The following is a 22116-nucleotide window of genomic DNA, read 5'->3' as shown; positions in this document are numbered from 1 at the left end:
GATCCCGTTCACTATCTATGGGTGTACGTTTCACTGCAGCCCGGAACCTGTGGTAGTCCCACACTCACGTGTCTCTGTCGCTCCCTTTTTAGTTTGTCCTTAAAGAGGACCTTTTCTTTCTCTTCTGTCCATTTCTGCTGCACTTTGCCAACTCACTCTCAACTCTTCCCTCTGCCAACTTGGCAGAATTTGGATCGAAGGAGAAAACACACATTATTGATTAGATGCTCGATTTAGATTTGGAAGCTTTCGAGTGGATGATAAATCCGAGAGGGAGTTTATAATCCTTTCTGAATAGAGAGGTCTCTTTTAACCTTGGTGCTCTTTTTATGGGCTGTGTAGTGTACTAGGGGTGTAATGATTCATTTGAACGATTCAAATAATTCATTTGAATTGATTCAACGATTCAAACGATTCATTTGAATGATTCATTTGAACAGTGATACGATACTATGGCTGACGATATATGGACAATATTGGTTCATTATGGCGATAGGATTCAATGATTTAAAATCGATACAGTATTAGCAAAGACATGAAATCTGTGTGAAATATGTGGAAAGGTTTTTTAAGGGAAACATTTATTGTTATGGATATAAAGTAAACACAGTGTTTCTCTGGCAAATACATATACTGTAGAATTCACACATTTATAGATAGACCAGGTGTAGCGATATAGAATGGAAATGTAATGACACATTTTTTCTTCTTAAAAGTGCTTGTATTGATACAGTCGAGTATTTGCATTGCAAAGCGTTTCGATACCGATTATTTGCATTTCAAAACGATACGATACAAAGTCAAATGATAGGATTATGTTGAGTTTCCAATTTTTTATATACTTCGATTCTTGAAATTAGATTTTTCGATGCAGTATATCGTTACACCCCTACCGTGTACTCTTGTTCCTTTCTAAAGGGTGATTCATACTTGGTTACATGCCTGTGTCGTGCGCGGGAAATAACCGATCTACAAGCTCATAGCCCATAGCGCCGTGACGCATTGTGAACTTGTAGAGCAGCTTTTTCTTTTGGTGCAAGTAATAGGCCTACATCAGGCATAACAGTCGTTTCCTGAGAGGTCCATCAGAGTGACAGCAAAAGATCTGTCCGTGGGTGTAGACTTGCTGAGTGGCGCAATTATTCCATCCATGATGATGATATTTTTTCCCAGAAACCTTTTAAGAGAAGAGTCCAAGTGCACAGTTAGATATTTTCCGTGTTTATGGATAATAAAGGAGTCTTAAGTGCACACCTGTGAGGGTAGAAGGTGGATAAATGTACACTTAAAAGGGATAAGTGCATACCTAAGGAAGGAAACTCATGCTAGCTGTGCTACAAGAGCACTTTGACTGTGGAACAGAAAATCACTGGTTAACAAGTGTGCACTTTCAACATGAAAAAAAGAGCTAAGATGTTTGAGAAAGAGCCCTTGAGAGATGTAGCCGTGTTCCTCTTCAGACATTTTATATTTTAATCACCATTCACTCTCGGACTAGCCTCGGAAACCCAGACGTTTTTATTTCCAGGGAGGAAAAATAAATCTTTGTCATGAGTCCACTTCAATTCGGCATAGAGTAGCGCAAACATTGCTCACTCTCTGCTGATTTCTGATCGTCTGCACCTTTGTTAAATTGACCCACACACGCACACACGTACACACACACACTCCTCTCTCTCTCTGTCGCTCTAAGTAATTAGTCTCATGTCGCGCAGCTGGGCATAGTTTCTCCCGGCGGATCCTGCCGGGAGCTGCCTATGCCATAAAAAGCATAGGTGAGTTCCAGGCTACTCTCGGACTGCCATCCTTGTGTATACAGTACTTCTACAGCTGTATAGTCTTCAACACTATTTCTGAACATGGACTGCATGAATGGGTGGTGATTTATAAGCTGAACATGTGATCAAATAAGCGTGCCGAGGCAGCTGGTGTGCTGCTGTGAGAAAGTCCAGGTGTGCCGTGCTGGGATTTAGTGTTAACCACACATTATTATTGCAATATATATGCAAAGAAAACAGTATACAAACAAGTATAAATTAGTGTACTTTTTTTAGTTTATTTACTATTTCACAACTCATTTTCCAACACAAAGGCATAGTCTTTACCCACTAAACATGATATAAATGAATGAATGAATGAATGAATGAATTAATTAATTAATTAAAATTAATTTATAAACGTGGCATCTCAACCTCTATTGTTTTATCATTTATCTTTATGTTCCTTTTTCCCGACATTTTCAAAACAAAATAGTGGAAGATAGCCGTACGTCTGCTATTTTCACTGTGACTATAGCCGTATACCTGACTTGCCTTGCCTGGTGTGGTGTGCATTGGGCACAACACATTTGAAAACCACTGTTCTGTACAGCATGACGAAGACTGAGAGGCATATCGAGGGGGGGCAAACAGAGGGGGGAGGGGCTACAGACATGCAGACAGACAGAGTGGAAGCCCACGGAGAACAAATGGCCGCTTAGTAATTGATGAGGTGCATCAGCTTACTCTGAAGGATAAAGAGGCAGTCAAGCAGAAGATACACATCTGTCACCTGGAGGCTGGTCACTGGTGTGCCGTGTGTGTGTGTTTGTGTGTGTGTGGGGGGGGGGGGTTGCCTGCATGCGTGCACTGCTGTCGGTACGCACATGTTACTGGGAGGGGGGGGGGGGTGACTCCGTTGTAACTATAGTGACTATTGTTCCATGGTTCCATGATGTCATTTCGTATCACAGTTAAAACTCTTAAGAAAACGATTATTTCAAATGATTCTTTATAAACACGGTAACACCAGGTAATTCACTACAACTGCAGCTTGGTTGTATGTGGCGTTCCGTTAGTTAAGAACTGTTAATTCCAGAGGCAGCCACCACCCCTGACATATGACCCGTGTCTCCCTTCACATGCAGTAAACACATACTGTTGTTGCCTCTTTTGTGTTGCCAAGCCATGGAAACAGTGTGAGGTTGGGTGTGAGGTTTGTGAAAGAAAGAAAGAAAGAAATGTCTGTTCTATAGAGGGTACATGCTGGCATTTTGATCGGTGTGTTTTCAGTTTGACAACAACAAATAAAACTACACTGCAGACTGTCAATTCAATTCAATTCAATTCAAAGGGCTTTATTGGCATGAGAAAACATACGTTTACATTGCCAAAGCAGAAAGAACAATACAACAATACAGCAATACAATCAATACAAAAATTTAGCAGGTACTCACTCACTCACTCACTCACTCGCCTGAATTAGCCAATCAGACACCTGTTCGTCCAGTTTATCGGCTCAATACAACTAGTAGCCAATTACAATGCTCCGGTAGCAGCCATTGGCAGACAAATCACTGGCACAAGCCAAAAGGCTCGACACTGACATGGCAACCTGTCTATGTTGCATTGCAGTTGGTGCTCTATGCACTTGCACAGCCAGGAATGCGAGAACAATTAGAACCCCCACGTCTTGACTTTGAGATGAACCAGTGCAATTTGATAGTCTGACAGAATAGTATTTGACCTACCTGTTACAGAGAGAGAGAGAGAGAGAGAGAGAGAGAGAGAGAGAGAGAGAGAGAGAGAGAGAGAGAGAGAGAATGTAGGACGTGAGCGAGACAAGGAGCAGGGGCGTAGCCATCATTTCACAAGTGAGCGTTACAGATTGTTCAGGAGTGAGGCCATTTTTATTAAATGATTTATTCAAAGATCCTCTCACGTTGGATCTTCAGGAACATAAATCAACCTATTTCAAATAACTCACTTATAAGCCTATTTAGCATAACGTAGTACACACACAAAGTCTACAGCCCATCTTATTCGCTGAGCATAATATTCATGGCCTTGATCTAGTGATGCACCTACATGTGTTTCTGTGCCTCTCCTATCTAGGTTGTCCAGTTTAACTTTGCGTGGATGTGACTCACTGCAACACTGTTGAGCCCAGACTGTGGCATTGTGCTTTGGAGGCGAGCTAACTACAAAAGCTCTATTTTATACTTTGGCAGTTCTTAAATAGCCAATTGACAAGCTCACGATGTGTCGTAATGCGACCTGTTTGTAGATCTGCTATTTGTAGATCTGCTTAAAGGGATATTAAACTTTTTCACATTTGATTGATTCAGTATTTAGATATTTGCCTTAACTCCTTCAGCGCCACCTGGTGGTCACCAGTTTAGGCTCTGAGTGCCAATTCTCCCATTATAAAGAAATAAATAATTTGTAAATTCTATTATGCATGTAATGTGCATGTCATCACCTGTACACCAGATTAGAGGAATTTTCAAAATATGGTTGAAAAAAATAATAATAATAATTAAGAATAAAATATATATATATATATATTATATATATTTTTTTTTTGGGAGGACGTCTTGTCGTCCGTGGCACCCATTGCAAAGACGTCCATAAGACGTCTTGTCGTCCCTGGCACTTAAAAATATTTATTATATAAACCCATTGTAACTTCAAACTCAATTTTCTTTTTTTGCGGCTTACGCCTTTTATTGGTTTTTTGAAGGGACAGGCAGTAGGTTGACAGGAAACGGGAGAGAGATGGGGAAGACATGCAGTAAAGGCCGTGTCGGGCTCGGGAGTCAAACCCGCGGCACACTATACGACTGGATTACCAGTCGGGTGCCCAGACGGTCACGCCACCGCCTGGGCCTTCAAACTCCATTTTAACCATGATTGCAATTAAACAACCTTGGTTCTGGTGACTGATATTAGCCTTCTACTTTTTTTCATTTATGTTTTATTTGATTTAATCCCTTTAACACCCATTCACAGCAGTTCTCTTGAACCCATTAAGCGCTAAAACAGTGGGGTACAAGGATCCATCCTTGGCAGGGTGGCCGAGACCACAGACACTATCCAATGTGACCATCAGTTCCAGCAATGACTGTGGTCAAAGGCCATTAACACACCAAACGCCCGGGGTTATTTCATCCATTTAATCATTTATCCCATTCTGACCGGGCACCCATTTTGGTGTCGGCATCATGTTGTGCTTTAGCTATTTAAAAATAGCAGATCTACAAGCTCTACGAGCTTGTAGGTCTGCTATTTTTTTTAAATCGAAGAGCGACTGACATTTTTAGAATCTGATCTCAGGTCAGAATGGGTTCATCAGGACCAGTGTGTGTCCGGCGGAAACCTCGTATGAATCTGATCTCAGGTCAGAATGGGTTATAGCAGCGGAGCACATTTAGCGACGGACCAGGCGCTATCCCGGATGTATAGCTGAAGTAGCTTGATGTAGCCAAAACACTGGCGAACGACAACAACGGGAGGTATGAGTAATTCTAACGCGACTAGCGACGGGACCGCGATGGGCATAATCTTTGCTTAGAATTGGACGGAATGATTTAGATCAAGAGTTATTCCTGTTTTAAAGGGATTGTGACATTTAAAACACATTTTTGTAGATTTTTTGGCTTTTTTGGCTTTTCTTGACATCAATTTCACCAAAAAAAACGAAATTTGAACATTCAGTGTATTCTCTGCTGTCTGGACTTTTGTGAATACTTATGCAAAAATGTCTCATCTGGTTGGACGGCAGAGATATACGTAGATCTCCGCTAAACCTCCGCCCCCTCCCCTCTGCTCCCTGCCTAGTGCCTACCCTCTCTTCTCGCTTCCTCATTGTGACCGCGACTTTGTTTCTTTGTAATACTTACTAATAATGGCTTCTAGAGAAAAATCAATCTGCTCTGTTGTTGGCTGTGGATACCAACTTACACTGGATACCAACTGGCCTAGATGACTCTTTTATTTTTGACGACGTTCCTACCACGTTGTCAAAGAAGCGCATCTTGGGTTGACAGGAAAGGGGGAATTACCGACATCTACAGGCTAAAATAATGTGTTTTTCCATGGCTTCTCAGGATGAACTTTACACCTGCACAAAAACTTGTGTCAAGAAATACTGGAGTGGAGTTGAGTGTTCAAACGTTTTAGACACGTTTGAAGGACCATGGCCAAGACTTTTAATGTTGTTAAAATTATGTTATAAATCATGTCATAATACCTTTAAGATTTTCTGTCTCGTCGGCTAAAATGGGGGGGGGGGGAACATTTTCGATGACGTCCCACCGGGAAATACTTCATATTTAATGTCGTGCAACAGACGCTCCCTGCCTGTGGAGCGATGCCATCGGTTTTGATATCAATATGGGTTCTCAAGGTCGGTTCTCAAGGTTCTTTATTATTTGTCTCCCGAGGAAGACATTTGTCTCAGACAAAGGGCCCGCATGCAAGCGTATAGCCCTTATGCCCATGTCGCCGCAGAGCAGCGCCAAAAATACATCTTTCTTGCAACATCAAAGAAAAAGAAGGAGAAAACGGGGGAGGGAGGCAGGGTTGGGGTGGGGGTGTTGACAGAGAGGGAGGGGGGGGGGCATACATCACATCACATTACAATTGTCATTGTATCGTGCAGGCACAGAATGCACTTGGGTGGGGGGGCAGGGCGGGTTGTAGGTCTGGGCAACAAAAAAAAAAAACACTACCCACACGCCACCCTTCTGGATGGAGGGCCTGCGTGCGCGTAGGAAAAAAGTAAAGCACAGCCAGAACAGCGCGGGTGGGGGTTGGGGGGGGTGGGTAGGGTGCGCGTGATTTCTCTCCACTGTCTTTTTCATCTGTAAGGGAAGCCAGTTTAATGGCCGGTTAATCAGGATTTTTTGCGAGGAGACGAACTTTATTCATCCTCTCCTCTCAGTTGCGCTCGCGGTAAGGTTCCTTGCAGCGAGGTCAAACGTTCCAGGGTGATGTCCATTTTCCGGTCTTGGACAACGAGTCTTTCAGAAAGTCTTCCGATTAAGCTCCACTAGTGCCGCAGTCTGAGATCCCACCACTCTGCACAGGTCGTTCCCCCACGGAGGTGGAGCAGCATAAGCTGGAGCACCCTCATCTGCTCCTCTCGAAGTCTTCCGGTAGGTCAGGCCCAGGCCCAATAGAACCCAGCCTGCCACCATAAATCCATTGATGATCCATTGAATCCACATCTTCCACGCTGAGTACACTTAAGCACAAGATTCCCCATTTTTCATAAAAGGGATCTTTAACATAACCAGCTGAAAATGTCCCAGCTGGGCAAACCGCCTCGCTAGCTCCGGCATGTCTTTCAGATTTTATTTTGTCAAATGCGCTCAGGGACCAACTAATTAATTCCATGTTTGGCGAGAGATTTGACGGTGTAGAGAGACACGAGCAGAAGCAAGCAGGGAATACAGATAGGGAGGGAGAGAGAGGAAAATGTGACCGCCCTCTTTGAGTAGCAAGTAAGCAAGTAAATCTCTGTCCTTTCATCAATCTCCGTCCTGAGCGTTGGGCATTACTAATTGATTGAACGGAGAACTCCGTCCTCGCCGCTCGGGGTGTTAACAGGGATATTGGTGAGTTGAGCCATCCATCCATATCAAAGGACAGACTTGTCCAATGACCGTTGTAGATCATAGTAGTGGCAGATGGAGTTCCATCAACATCAGTAACATTTGCTGAAGCTTCGTCTATCAGCCTCAAATTCCTCATAATGTACTGTAAACATACCTGGCAATGAAAGAACTCAAAAAATTATGCGATCTCCGATTATTTGCAGGGTCATATCTGACGATACCGATACTGACCGATTCCGATATTATACGGATTATGCTGCCTTCAAACACAAAACAAACCTCCCCCTGGCCAGCCTGATGGAGGGGAAAGGAACTGGTTGGAATAATGTGTTCCTTCCACGCGCTACGTCCGGCCGGGGAAACTCCCCCCTGTCAGGTGTAAAGGAGCAGCTTGGACTCCTCATGCATAGAAGGAAGCATTAGGTCAGTCCGCTGCCCCCCCCCCCAGGTTGGCAGAGGAAGTGTAGTCCCCAGAATTACATTAGATAATTGACACTGGGTGAAAAAAATGGGTTACAAAATCGTGGGATAAAAATGTATAAAAAAAAGAAATACACAAAACAAAAGCAACAGATGGTCACATTATTATTGCGTCATCAATATCTGTGAAAATAATCTGGATTATTTAGAGAGCGATCCGATAACGATATGGCATTTGTATATGGCCGATATGGGCGATTTCGATATGCTACCGATTATATCGTGCATCACTACAAAAAATAATAGTATTGACAGTACAGACACTGTACTGTAATCCACAGTAGCCTACATGAATATCTCCACAAAGATAGAAAGTGAGGCTGTTTTGATTTTCAGAAAATCTTTAAAAGGTTTCAAAAGTAGTGAAAATTGCAGATTTAACTCTGTTCTTGAAACCTCGGCTGTCGTCTGTCCTACAACTGTCATATGGAGATACAAGGGTTCTCCACGACAGCAACGGCACTGTGTTTGTGTGTGTGTGTGTGTGTGTGTGTGTGTGTGTGTGTGTGTATCCCGTTCGTGCTTGTGTGTGCAACTGCATGTCTGTGGACTGTTGACTGTCTTTTTTTTTATATATATTTTATCCCACAATTGTGTAACCCATTTTTCACCCCTGTGTCAATCATCTAATGTGATCCTGGGCTCTACACACCCTCCGCCAACCTAGTCCCATATATGGGGAGAGCAACGGACTTGAACTCATGCTTCCTTCATGCCTGAGTGACCAAGTTGCTTCTTTACACCTGACAGGCTGTCTGTCTGTGATGAAACTATCATCAGAAAGGCTCTGAAGATTATTTCAGATCCCACCCATGTCCTCCACGCTGAGTAGCAGCTTCTTCCCTCAGGCTTCAGAGTCCCCCAATGCAGCTCAACTGCTTTAAGAACGTTTTGTCCCTCTGTCCATCAAAGTCCTATAGATTACAAGCAAGCCAGAGCCTAGACTGAAATAACCCAAGCTTTTCATGGACTAGAGGGGCGGATTCAAACTAGCACTGGAAACCGAAGCCGAACCGAAACCTATGTGCCCGCCTCCCCTCCACGGGAGAACACAGTGGAGAACACTGACATCACAAAATGTGGAACGGGTCACGGCTCACTCTCACTCCTATGCCACATCTTTAGGGTACTTTTAGGGTATTTCGCCCATACTAAATTTCCCCTTCATTGTCAATGGCGTTTACAAAACAAACATTGAACTATTATGACAATGCTTGTTTTGTAAACGCCATTGACAATGAAGGGAAAATGTACGTCATTATGTGCCTCATTACGTCATATTGTCTCTTTATTGTTAATGGCGTTTGTGTTGGCAGTACATAACATAAGTTAGACTTTATCATATTAGCGCCCCCACTTCACACGGGTGTGATTTAAAAAAAAATTGAGGGGCGCCCCTCAAAAACGCATTGTCCTACACAAACATTAAAGCCCATTGTTAATGAATGGACACTTTTTTGTGTTTGTGTAAACCATAGACTGTAAAAAATATGGACAAAGCATTCTCCGGGTCTAACATGAACGTAAAATGAAGCCTGTCAGTCCTTGTATTGTAAGTCGCTATCTTTCTAGATCCGTTTTAGCCCAGCTGGCCATTGGCTGGCCCAGACAACGAGGCGGGACTTCCCCTCTTCTTCTCCGTTGGTTTTTATTTTGACTCGAGTGGGTGGGGAATCCCGATCATAGACTGTAACGGTAGCCACGCCCCTCAGAACATGCGCGACTTTATGGTCATTTTTTAAATAAATGGGACCATAATTTTCCAAAAAGAATATTATGACATTAGAAATGAGACTTTAAACTAGTGACTGGAAGCAGAAAGTATTCATGACCATGTTTATTAAGGTAATACAGTCTAGGTGAAGTTGGGCCCAAATACATGGACTTCTATGGGGCTATGGGTTTTTCTGGGTCCAATGACAGGGCCACAACAGGCCATTATATGAACTTTCAGGAAATCCCGATTTCCTCAGTGGCTTCACAAAATATCTGTCTGACTGCCCCCCTGGTGTAAACACAAACATTGCGTAACACAAATTGAAGACGTCGGAATGAGATGATGTATGATGATGTACGATGATAAGATTGCGCCTCACAAAAGGCGCAACCTTTTGGCAAAAATATTTTAAATGATTACAAAATAGCAGATTTGCCAGCTCAATCAAATCACGTTGTGAGCCCATAGAATTATTCTATGCTTCCACGTTCTAATTTGTTTCAGTTGAGAACATCATATTCATTGAGCAAGGCTTTCTACAGAATAAATATTTTCCTTCTCTTGTTTTCATCATCCATGTGTTTCTCCTGATGCTTGTGTTGTCTGAATCCAATGTGGTTCTGACTCTGATTTTTCTTTTTCTTTTTTCTCCTTATCTTGCTCTGTCTCTGACTGCAGATTGGCAATATGACGGTAAGAACAGTCTTTTTCTGCCCCCCCCCCCTTCTTCTCTCTCTCTCTCTCTCTCTCTCTCTCTCTCTCTCTCTCTCTCTCTCTCTCTCTCTGGTCCTGTATCTTTCCTGTCTGTCGCTTTCTGTCTGTTCCTTAACTTGTTTCTATTCTTATTCCTCCCACTTTCTGATGCTCCTCTCCTCTCCCTCCCTGCTTCTCTCTCTCAGTTAACTGTGTGTTCAGTGACTGGGCTACTTTATTAACTAACCCCCGGTAACCCTGCAGTGCTGTTAGTGAGGAATGAGGATTACATTTGTCATTGACCACCAGAGCTGTCTTCCTTGGTCTGTCCTTTTGTGTCGCTAACACTTTGCCTAGTCTTCCGCTACATATCTCCTCTTCATGATCCTTCATCTCTGACCAGGGGCCATTCTAGTCCTCCACCCACCATTATTTCCACAGTTCTCTACCTCTCACCAGCTCCCCACACAAAGGTTGCAGCTTATCAACACAATTGTGTGTGTGTTTTTTCAGCGCTTCCATTTCTTCCATTATTCTTTTATATTTCTCTCTCCTATACATATTCGTCTCCTTTCTATTATGTAACTCGCACAGTTGATGCTGTTGAAGGGGAAATTCCACCCTATAACTGAATTTACATTACATCCAACTGAGTTTTATTTTAATATGCAGTGGGGACTGTGGGGCTCACGTCGCCATAGCCCTATAAAACACACAATGGCTTCTGTCTAAGTGTCCTATAGGTATTAGGTTATTCTAAATGTTATATCTGATCCAGGATCTGTCTCTACTAGTCTTGTCACCTCATTTTCAATATTGTGGGGAGCGAACATTCTGTAAAAATCACACCCGTGTGAACTGAGTGGTGCAACTCCCCTCTCCCCCCTCCTCCTCCTCCTCCTCCTCTCTCTCTCTCTCTCTCTCTCTCTCTCTCTCATTAGCAGGCAACAGAGCAGCACTATCTCTCTCTCTGTTTCTGGCACAGCGCCCCTACTGGTACTAATAGGCATATACTCATGCTCATGGCCACATAGGTAGACACACAGGTAGACACGGACATTGCTGGTTGTAGGAGTGGTTGCACCACTCAAAAATAGACAATGCAAAATCGTCTATTTTTGCAGAAGATATTTAGTTTTGAGGGAAAACAGTATAGCAGTATATGGCAAACACTTTTATTATATTATTTTATTGTTTTAACTGTGTGTTGTGTCTGTGTCTTGTGCTTTTATTGAGCTGCCAACAGAGCACAAAGCCCTATTAATTTTGTTTGCACTGACACTTTGCATGCAATGACAATAAAGTGATTCTGAACAGGAGGGAGGCCTAGTCTAGACCTATAGGGGACTCCGGTCAACTATATAGGGCTTAAGCCGTTATAGAATTTCACAAGTTAAAATTGAGCTGTACAATAACATACAAATACATGTAATTATACGAATTATATTTCAGACTGGATTTGCTCTCCCTGGCGGAATGAGGAGTGCATGCATGCTTGCTTCAATTTGTTAATGAATGAATTAATGAATGTCCTCTCGTCCATGCATTTCTCCTTTGCTGCAACACAGAGCTCCTGTAGGTCAGTCACATGTTCCACAAGAGCCCTCATTTCAAACCCACATAGCGTCTATTTGCCAAAAGCTGACAAAGCTGACAAGCTGACAAAAGACTTTCAGGATTCACACTCAATGCGACCCACGAGTATATTGATATGAAGTCAGTATCATATGTTCATATTTGATAATACTGCGTTGTAACATTAAACTGCAGGGATGAAACATTGGTATGGATGAAACGTGTATCGTCTCTGTCCGTTGTACAATATTTCCCCAGAGACCAACATATTTTTTTTTTGCTTTCCCAGGACAATTTAGTTATATTGTAATTTTCCATGACTTTTCCATGACTGCAAAACTGGGGGTAAGGTATAATGGAATTAGTCAGTGATTTGCTTTGTAATGTTGCTTGTGTTTTCATTTCCCTCTGTACAGAATGTAAGCTCTCTCGGTCTGGTCCTCCTGCCACCATCGTTGCCATAGATGAAGAGAGTCCCAATGGTAATGTACTTTCATCCCTTTGCATTCTATTGCATTAATTTCATCCTGTTCCTTTCTAGTTATCCAGGATTTCGTTGGAAACTGTTTTGTTAAACTTGAGCCAGATTACTGAAAATGAAGCACAACACTGGTTACTGTTGATGGAAAACTGTTTCTGCCATCTGTGTATTTCAAATGACTCCACAATTGATCAGTTTGTTTCACATCCACATTGCCGGAGGCTATCCAACTCAGGGTTTGTGTATCAGTCCAAGCTGTAGGAGGTATACTCTCTGTAACTGATCCATAGCCTTATTACGTCACAAAGACAACGAGCATTTAACCACATGGACCCTTGCATCCCTACTCTCTGGGTATGTCATAACAGGTGAAGATAGGCCAGCATTCTCCAAAAGAGCAGATCTACAAGCTCACAACACATTTGGCTTGGGCTTGTAGATCGACTATTCTCTGTAGATCTGCTATTCTTCTCAGTGAGTATATTTGGTGTATAGAGGGAAACAAGGAGGGGGCCATGTCTAGCCCATTCTGAACGGGAACCCATTTTGGTGTTAAAAAAATAGCAGAGAAAAATAGCAGATCTACAAGCTCATAGCGCGCCACCGAGTGGCGTGCTACGAGCTTGTAGATCTGCTATTTTTGAAAGATCGAAGAACGACTGACATTTTTAGAATCTGATCTCAGGTCAGAATGGGTTAATCAGACCAGTGTGTGTCCAGTGGAAACCTCGTATGAATCTGATCTCAGGTCAGAATGTGCTAGACCCCTGGGTGTCTAAATGGGTTTAAGTGTCCATGTCTGGCATGCTGAGTCCATGCCGTGGTAGGGTTCTAGCTTAACTTACAGCTGACCAATGAGCAGATCATTGAGCTGATATAGACTAGCTTATCATCCTCCTGGTGCTTTTATCACTACACTTAAACCCAGGGTAAATAACATAATATAACATAGCATATTGGTTATGTGATGATTCATATTTACATGACTTGATATTCGTCTATGTGACTTTGTTTTTCATTTTTGGTTTACTTAAATCTGAAAGAGGTTGTGTCGTGTAATTCCTACCTATACACTCACTAAACTGGACTAAAAATAGACAAATAAGGACGAAGAGTCTGCATCAAAGTCTCAGACGATCGGAGGGAAAAACACAGGCAGAGAGATGTGAACTGAAGATCCATGGATTGTATTTATTGCAGTCAGACCAAGAACACAGCAGAGCTTCCCCGTGGACCAGGCGAGCTGGCCCACGGGAGCAGGACAGCCTAACCACTCTCGGTGGCTAGCCTCCTATAAGACTTCCCTTTTACATTGCAAACACAGACATTATATACAAAGTTCCGTCCAACATAGGTGTTTCACACATTTTACATATCAACAGTGGGGATGCATATATAGTGACGTCTGATTTAATCAACTGCCCTCTGTTGTTGAGACAATAGAATGCTAATTCCTGCAAGCAAAAGGCATGTAAAACAGGTCAACGACACCTCCTTGACTTTAGATATCAAAGACAGGCTGCCTTGAGAAACATGAGATATGCAAAGAGTACTATTGCTTTCAGCTAGACAGAGCCTCCAACAATAACTTTAGCCCAGAAATGTAGTTGATAAAGAATGATTATAGTTATAGAATTATCGAGTCCATATACGACAGTTGTCTTTTGTCAATTGCTGTTTTGGGAATCTTCTCTTCCTTCCCTCCCTCTCAGTGGCGTGCACATATCGACACTAGGTGGCAGGTGCTAGAGCGGGGGGGGGGGGGGATTTTTTTTTTTGGCTCAGTGTACACTGTAGCCTACAGTATGTGGACCTTGGTGACATATTGATACATTCTTGATAAAAAGCTTCTAATATATTATTTATGCCCCGAATAAATACATCTATAAATCTCACACTATTAAGGCAACCGACCGGTTCCACGCGCTGCACAAGGTGCCCTTTTTTTTCACTTGAGCACATGCCCCTCTAAATGTCTGCGCACGCCACAGTCCCTCTCCTCTTTGAATCAACTTAAAAGAAAGCACTCTACTACTACCCATTCACGGAACATAATCAGCTAAATGTCATCCAGTGTGTCCTTGTCTGTGTTTTTGCTGTCTGTAAACTCAAGCTGTTTCAGTGCTCATTAGCTAATTAGTAGCTGCTGGTTTGATGGCCTTGCCAGCTAGTGACAAAGCAAAGGAGCGTAAATAAACGCTTCCACATGTACATGTTTTCAGGGATGCCTGAATGTGATTTGGTGTACGTGTGTGTGTGTGTGTGTGTGTGTGTGTGTGTGTGTGTGTGTGTGTGTGTGTGTGTGTGCGTGTGCGTGTGCGTGTGCGTGTGCGTGTGCGAGTGTGAGTGTGTGTGTGCATGCGTGTGGTTTAGATGTCTTTAGTAGGACCGGACAGGTCCAAATGTACTGTAAGTATAATGGGTAACATCCTTATTTACCATATAGGTGGTTACAGGACTCAGGAGACTCTCGTCAGGGGGCTCCAAGGTTCCCGTGTCCTTAATTCCCCTGCTCCTCGAGGCATTGTGTTTAAGTATCCTGGACCTTGAGCCAGGCAACACATTAGTGTGTCATGTGTTGTGTAACAGTGTGTGTGTGAATGGGTTAGATTAGAATACTAGAAAGGTACCAGTCCAATTACCATATGGGTTATGCAGTTCTGCTACATTTTGCATTCAGTCCCTTCAGTCAAGCCTGCCAGATGGTGAAAATTGAAAAGTTAAATTGAACAATAGGCCTACACATAACAAAATACCAGTAGTAACAATTACTATTCATCCGTACCTGAATGCACTGTGTACAACATCTATTGATAGATGTACCAACATTCTCCTCATGTTTGGCTTGGGACGGGAGTTTTGCTGAGCGGGCATGCTTGTTCGGTACTCGCTTTGCTTTGCATTCATGAGGTTCCACTCATACAGTACATACGGTATGGGGCCAGTGGAAACACAGTCTTCCATTGTGGGCCAACAAACAACCCACATGTAATGCAGGAGGGCTGTTCGGTTAACCCATTCTGAACGGGCACCCATTTTGGTGTCAGCATCATGTTATGCTTTAGCTATTTAAAAATAGCAGATCTACAAGCTCATATCGCGCCACCGAGTGGCGCGATACGAGCTTGTAGGTCTGCTATTTTTGAAAGAATCGAAGAACGACTGACATTTTTAGAATCTGATCTCCGGTCAGAATGGGTTCATCAGACCAGTGTGTGTCCGGCGGAAACCTCGTATATGAATCTGATCTCAGGTCAGAATGGGTTAAGTGCCATGCTGATGGTCACCCCAACAGTCACATTGTTTAATCTTTCAACAGCAGATTGGAAGATTGACACGTTATGACTCCCTTCTGAATTCAATCACTTACTCCCTTTGCTACAGTGATCACATTTAGAGCACTGCTCCATTGGCCCCTAATCCCATGTGAGTACTGACCGTTCCACCACTGTATATCCATCAACGTAGCTAAAAGCTAATGTTGCTTTTAGGCTTTCTAGCAGCGGGGCTCTATGGATGGCTACGCCAACCTATAGACTTTACTCCCAAACAAGATACTGTACTATTATCTCCACAACTACTGACTGGATTGCAATGGAGTTTGCTCTGCATCTTCAAATGTCTGCAGAGCTCTCAGCATTCATCCATGTTTCCCAGAGGATGAACATTTGGTTCGCCCCCATCACATTGCCTCTAGTAATGTCAGGCCCGAAATGTGAACTTTCCATGCAAGATATCATCATGACAGTCCTAATAGGCAGATTGCAGGATGAATACTGACCGCAGAGCCTTACGCATGCATGCACACGTGCACGCACACATGCACGCACACATGCACAATAAAACAACAATTTTAATTAGTTATTACTGGTGGCAACTTTTGCATGTATACTATGTGTTTTTGTATTCTTTTTTTCTTTTTTTACAGTATATCAATACACATTATAATATATTTATTTCATACGTTGCTTTCTAGTACAATTTTTTGCTTTTTTGTCCTGTTGTGAAGCAACTTGTGATCAGTTTAAAGTAAGGCACGTAGGAGGATGGTTTAAATTAAGCTGAAGCTCAGCTCAGTATCACCCTTGAATATTTATTTCAAGTGTTAGTTATTCAGTAGACACACATACATATTTATTATTTATTATTTTCAGGAGGATAGCCTATTAGAGGCTGAAATATACAAATAATTTAGTATGCCAAACCATTCTTTTTTACTTACTCATTTTGAATCATCTTAAAAACGAAATGATCCACGCTATTGAGGAAGATCAAAGTATAACAATTTTACTGTCTGCCATTACATGGTGCGTTGTGAGCTTGTAAATCTGACATTTTTGATACTTTTGAAAATGTTTGGGAAATCGGTCTGTGGCTTTTATTAATATTTAAGCAATGAATAGTATTAACCCATTCTGACCGGGCACCCATTTTGGTGTCGGCATCATGTTATGCTTTAGCTATTGAAAAATATTTTTTTTAAATCGAAGAACGACTGACATTTTTAGAATCTGATCTCAGGTCAGAATGGGTTCATCAGACCAGTGTGTGTCCCAGTGGAAACCTTCGTATGAATCTGATCTCAGGTCAGAATGGGTTGGCTTCATCGAAATTCAGAACACTTGTCCTGTCATCACGGTTTCACTGGGACGACAACTCTCCCTCTCTTGATACACATGCCTGTGTTTCTCAGCTCTGGTTAACAGCGCCATGTTGTCAATGTCATTGATGAACAGTTCTTTTCCCCATTAACTCATTCACTGGCATTGACGAATATATTTGTAATTTCAATCCAAGTCGCACACCGCCATTGCTGTATGACGATGGTCATTTGGGGTTTTTTTGTGTTTATGATAGAGGGAGCTCTTCCGCAACCTGTGAGTGATCCTCGGACTTCCGAAAGAAGAGTACACACATTGTGGTGTATATTATTATTAGGGCATACCTCCTGGCAGAGATTTGTGCTCAGCTCAGAGTATCTTTTTAGAGTTGTGGACAAAGTATGTCAGAAAATGGGTTGTGACCAGAAATCCTATGTGGAGTAACTGAAAGTTATTGAACTGTAAAACACCCCTGCACCTTAAAGTTGAAAAGGTTACTAATGTAAAAGAAAGTTATTGGATTTCTATAACAGAAATAATAATAATAATAATAATAATAAAATAGGACCCTCCCCAAAGCTCTTTGGACAAGGCGACACTCCAAAACAAATCCCACTGTTACCCCCAGTCTTAGCCTTTTTTAACCCATTCTGACCGGGCACCCATTTTGGTGTCGGCATCATGTTATGCTTTAGCTATTGAAAAATAGCAGATCTACAAGCTCATATCGCGCCACCGAGTGGCGCGATATGAGCTTGTAGGTCTGCTATTTTTGAAAAATCGAAGAGCGACTGACATTTTTAGAATCTGATCTCAGGTCAGAATGGGTTCATCAGACCAGTGTGTGTCCGGCGGAATCCTCGTATGAATCTGATCTCAGGTCAGAATGGGTTAAGAACAACCTTTGTTTGTCAACTTGTACCTTTACAGTACAAACACCACAAGTACATCTTACGCATGTGCTAAATGTGTATGCATGAAGCTATTGTGGCAGGTCTGTGACCAATGAGCAGGCGGAACAGGGGATTGCAGCAGTTTCAAACGGCTTTTTATTTGTTTAGTAGCAAATCATACAGCAGGCAGGAGAAACCCCACATAGGTTCCGGCCAAATTATATTCCATGCAGTATTTGTTTCACAGGCGTCTTCCACAGCCTGGAGAAGGATGAGAACAGAAGATTAGATTTCAACTCAGGTTTGTACAGTCTCTGATAGCTCGCTCCTCACTGGAGGGCTTTGGTTTCTAATAAACGATAAGAGGTGACGGCGATGCCTTGCTTCGTGACGTCATCGGTATTTATCTTTAACTGTAGCGGGTCTTCTCCCATAGCGGGGGTTCAGCTCCGAGAGAGCACAAGCCGTTCAGCCGATCCGGCGTATATATTATGAGCCCTGCCCTAGACAGGGCTCAATGCAATGTCTCAGAATTATAGGTTTCTTTTCCGACCTTATTATTTGTAGTTTCCGCGTCTTCGTCGTTGTGGCGGGGCTGCCCCCCTCCCGCAGCGCGATACGTGGGAACTGGAACTCCTGTTCCTATATTTTATTCATACAGTCCGATAGTCTCTGTCCCTCGGACATTTCCTGGACCGTTCCTAAAAGCCTGTGGTGAGAGGAGAGTGACAGTTAAGACATGCAGGGTTATACACATGAAGGGGTGTTTGGTGGAAGTGTGTGTGACTTCTTACCCCCCGACGGTTTGCTGTGCGTGCCTCCGTGAGCGTGTGTGTGAACCAGCCGCTGTCAGACGCAGACTGAATCTTCCTTTTTATATGACGGGTGTGGCCGCTTGCTGATTTGGGTGTGGTCGTTCCATCATCTCAATCTGGCGGAGGAGGAGATTTGGCACGTATACATTCCCTACTACGCGGCCGAGGGCGGGCCTAACGGTCCGAGGCGTCTTCTGTCTGACAGCGTGTCTGGTTGCCCTGGCAACGCACTTACCATCGCGGGGTGTCGCTAGCGAGACCCCACACTATACAAGCATAACGTTACTTTCCTGTGGCATTCAGTAGGCATATCACATTTTCTGTAGTGTGCTCTAGCTAGAAAATTATGCAACTCATTTTAATGTGCTATCTAGCAACAGTGTGAAGAACCTCAGTGTGAGGGTCATGTGCATCTAAATGTGTTTACACTTGTGCACATTGTGTGTGTGTGTGTGTGTGTGTGTGTGTGTGTGTGTGTGTGTGTGTGTGTGTGTGTGTGTGTGTGTGTGTGTGTGTGTGTGTGTGTGTGTGCGTGTGTGTGTGTGTGTGTGTGTGTGTGTGTGTGTGTGTGTGTGTGTGTGTGTGTGTGTGTGTGAGGGTGTGTGTGTGTGTGTGTGTGTGTGTGTGTGTATTTTAGTTAAAATGCAAAACACTGTAGAATGAATGAATGTAATTCGTGTAATTTGATTTGCTGTGGAATAGATTTGGCTGTAAATGGGTGTTACATGGTTAGTGGAGCGTCGCTGTTGAAGGTATTGGCAAAAGCAGAGTGAGAGACGGGGGGTATTGGAAAATGGCAAGTTATATTCTTGCTCAGGGAAAGAAAATAGAAGTGTTGTGATTTTCATAATTTTCTGTAAAAGTTTCTGTGCGTTTCTGCATGTGTTTGTGTGTGAGCGTAAGTAAGAGAGAGACAGTTATGTATATAGATGATAAACACAAAACAAACATACACTGCGCTGTAGCATGGAGCAGTTCTTGCTCTGGTGGTCACCGCTGATCTCACTGCAACACAAAGACACACAGACACACACAGACACACACACACACACACACACACACACACACACACACACACACACACACACACACACACACACACACATACACACACAATAATGGAGACACACTTGCACCAAATCATATTGCCCCAATCCACTAAATGTATCATTAGACTACAGCAGCATATAAAATCCCATGATCTTTCTTTAGCTCACTGCTCCAGTGTCATTAGTCTACTAATGTGAATATATTAAGCACTGCTAATCTAGCTTGACCACTGATAATAAAGTGTTTAGCCTTTAGCAAAATGAAATTACTGTTGTTATTCCAGACATGTGCCACAGAGGCTCCCACCTCCCAGCAGCAAAAGAAAAAACGTTTTTGGTTACACTACAGTCAAGTAACTACAGTCAATGCTCTCCTACAGTGTCGTGGATGCTACATATACTGCATGTAATGTCCCAAAGATGGTCGTTGTAATTCAGTAGAAGTTGGTCATTTGAATATCAATACAATATCCCGAATATGAATCTGTCTTTTAATAAACCAACTGTTCTGAATGCTTCCGTGGGAGCGTTCCCTCAGCCCTATACACTCTACAGTATGTTCCCTCAAAACCAAGCCAAACCCCAATCTGAGGAAACACAGGGCTGAGGGAACATACTTATGGCCCTGCCTCGATGCACATAAACGATAAACACTGTTAGGTGTCTGTCTCACAATCCTGGCTAGTATTGGCATTCCTATTATCATAGTATGGGTTCTCATAATGGACACAGGCGCTTCTCTATTAGGCTGTCAGCTAGCATTATGGATTTTTACATAGCCTGTTATAATGGAATCTTGGAGTAAACCAAACAATATTAACAAAAAGGGTTAACGTTAACTGCACACATTTCTTACCTATCTACATATTCCTTTGAGATACTATTTAAGACAATTAAATTATTACTTTAACAACAATTACTTCCCCCCGTAAACATGGCCGTCTATGCATTTCCATTGCCTTGTCAATGGCTTGCATTAGCCATGAAATGGGCTTCTACTGTGTTCTCTCGGTCGATGGTGGAAAAAGCGCATCACAGCGCCTGCTACAGGCCGTATAAAACGCTTGTCTGGGCCAGAAACTGCCCCTCAATGTCGTTTCTGAGAGGGCTTACAATGCAAGTGGATGCGTGCGCATCTTCAAAATGGCCGCGGCCAGTGTCCCACTCTGTGTTGATGAGTCAGCAACATTAACTACGACACGTTCAGATTAAAACTTGGATTAAAGAGAATGTAAACCCTGGTTCACGAAAGTATCGTGTTTGGCCGGCTAGGGTACTAACCCATTCTGAACGGGCACCCATTTTGGTGTCAGCATCATGTTATGCTTTAGCTATTTCAAAATAGCAGATCTACAAGCTCATATCGCGCCACCGAGTGGCGCGATACGAGCTTGTAGGTCTGCTATTTTTTTTTTTTTTTTTTTTTTTTTTTTTTTTTTAAGATATTTTTTTTGCGGCTTACGCCTTTTATTGATTTTTTAAGGGACAGATAGTAGGCTGACAGGAAACGGGAGAGAGATGGGGGGATGACATGCGGTAAAGGCTGGATCACCAGTCCGGTGCCCAGACCGTTACGCTACGGCCTGGGCAGGTCTGCTATTTTTGAAAAAAATCGAAGAGCGACTGACATTTTTAGAATCTGATCTCAGGTCAGAATGGGTTCGTCAGACCAGTGTGTGTCCAGTCGGAAACCTCGTATGAATCTGATCTCAGGTCAGAATGGGCTAATTTACACCCTTGTGTTCCTCGTTTGTGGTGGGCCTCGTGTTATGAAGTCACTAGCACCTATCAGACATCGTGCTACTAGGCACGCAATGATTGAAGCAGAGAGAAACAATCACACAAGCTCACTTGTCTAAAACCCCAGATCTGATATCAATTGCGGCGTAATCGTTTCAGAGTCGTTCAGTGGTCCTTGAGACAACCCATAGTCATTTCAGCTGGAATAGATATAGTTATAGTGCCGTTATTATTTTAACGGCCCTCAAATTCTTTCTCCTGCTGCCGTGACAGATAAAGCTACTGTAGAACGTTTATCATTTGAGAGGAATGGGACAATATCACACGGTAAATTGGTTGTGATATTGGCTGTGTTTTCTTTTTTTTCCCCCATGTTGATTCTTTGTCTCTGTCAGCCACAGTTATGTTTTCCTCACCGGTTCCCTTCGACTTGCCACCTCCCTTCCCGTGCTTCCCTCTTGCCTCGCTGTCTTCTTTCCATTCTTCCATACCAGCCAGCCTTCCTTTCTAATCTCTCTCTCTCCTTCCTCTGCTCCTTTTTCTTTCCAAAGACACAGTGACAAGTTATCTGTATGTCTCCTGTCCTCCTCCACAGTGTTTCGTTTTATTCTGAAAACGCTGTCATTTTACAGGTTCACAAGTAGTTTTGGCCTTTGATGAAGACCAACAACGGCTGAAACATCGTGAACCTCTA

The 22116-nt window shown here is 42.9% G+C and overlaps 1 protein-coding gene across 1 annotated transcript in view; it reads left to right on the top strand.

Moving 5' to 3' along the window:
• Positions 1-22116, top strand: part of LOC310874472 (protocadherin-15-like) — a 282612-nt gene that overhangs the window by 60704 nt on the left and 199792 nt on the right. Inside the window, exons 3-4 of the mRNA XM_083787282.1 lie at positions 10254-10268; positions 12260-12325. Of these exons, the coding sequence (XP_083643408.1) occupies positions 10254-10268; positions 12260-12325 (81 nt within the window). The remainder of the gene's footprint in view (positions 1-10253; positions 10269-12259; positions 12326-22116) is intronic.

The sequence above is a fragment of the Protomyctophum parallelum genome (assembly GCF_964188405.1).
Source record: "Protomyctophum parallelum genome assembly, chromosome: 17".
Taxonomy (NCBI): Eukaryota; Metazoa; Chordata; class Actinopteri; order Myctophiformes; family Myctophidae; genus Protomyctophum; species Protomyctophum parallelum.
Note: the sequence above shows the minus strand (reverse complement) of the source record. Positions and strands in the feature narration are given on the sequence as shown.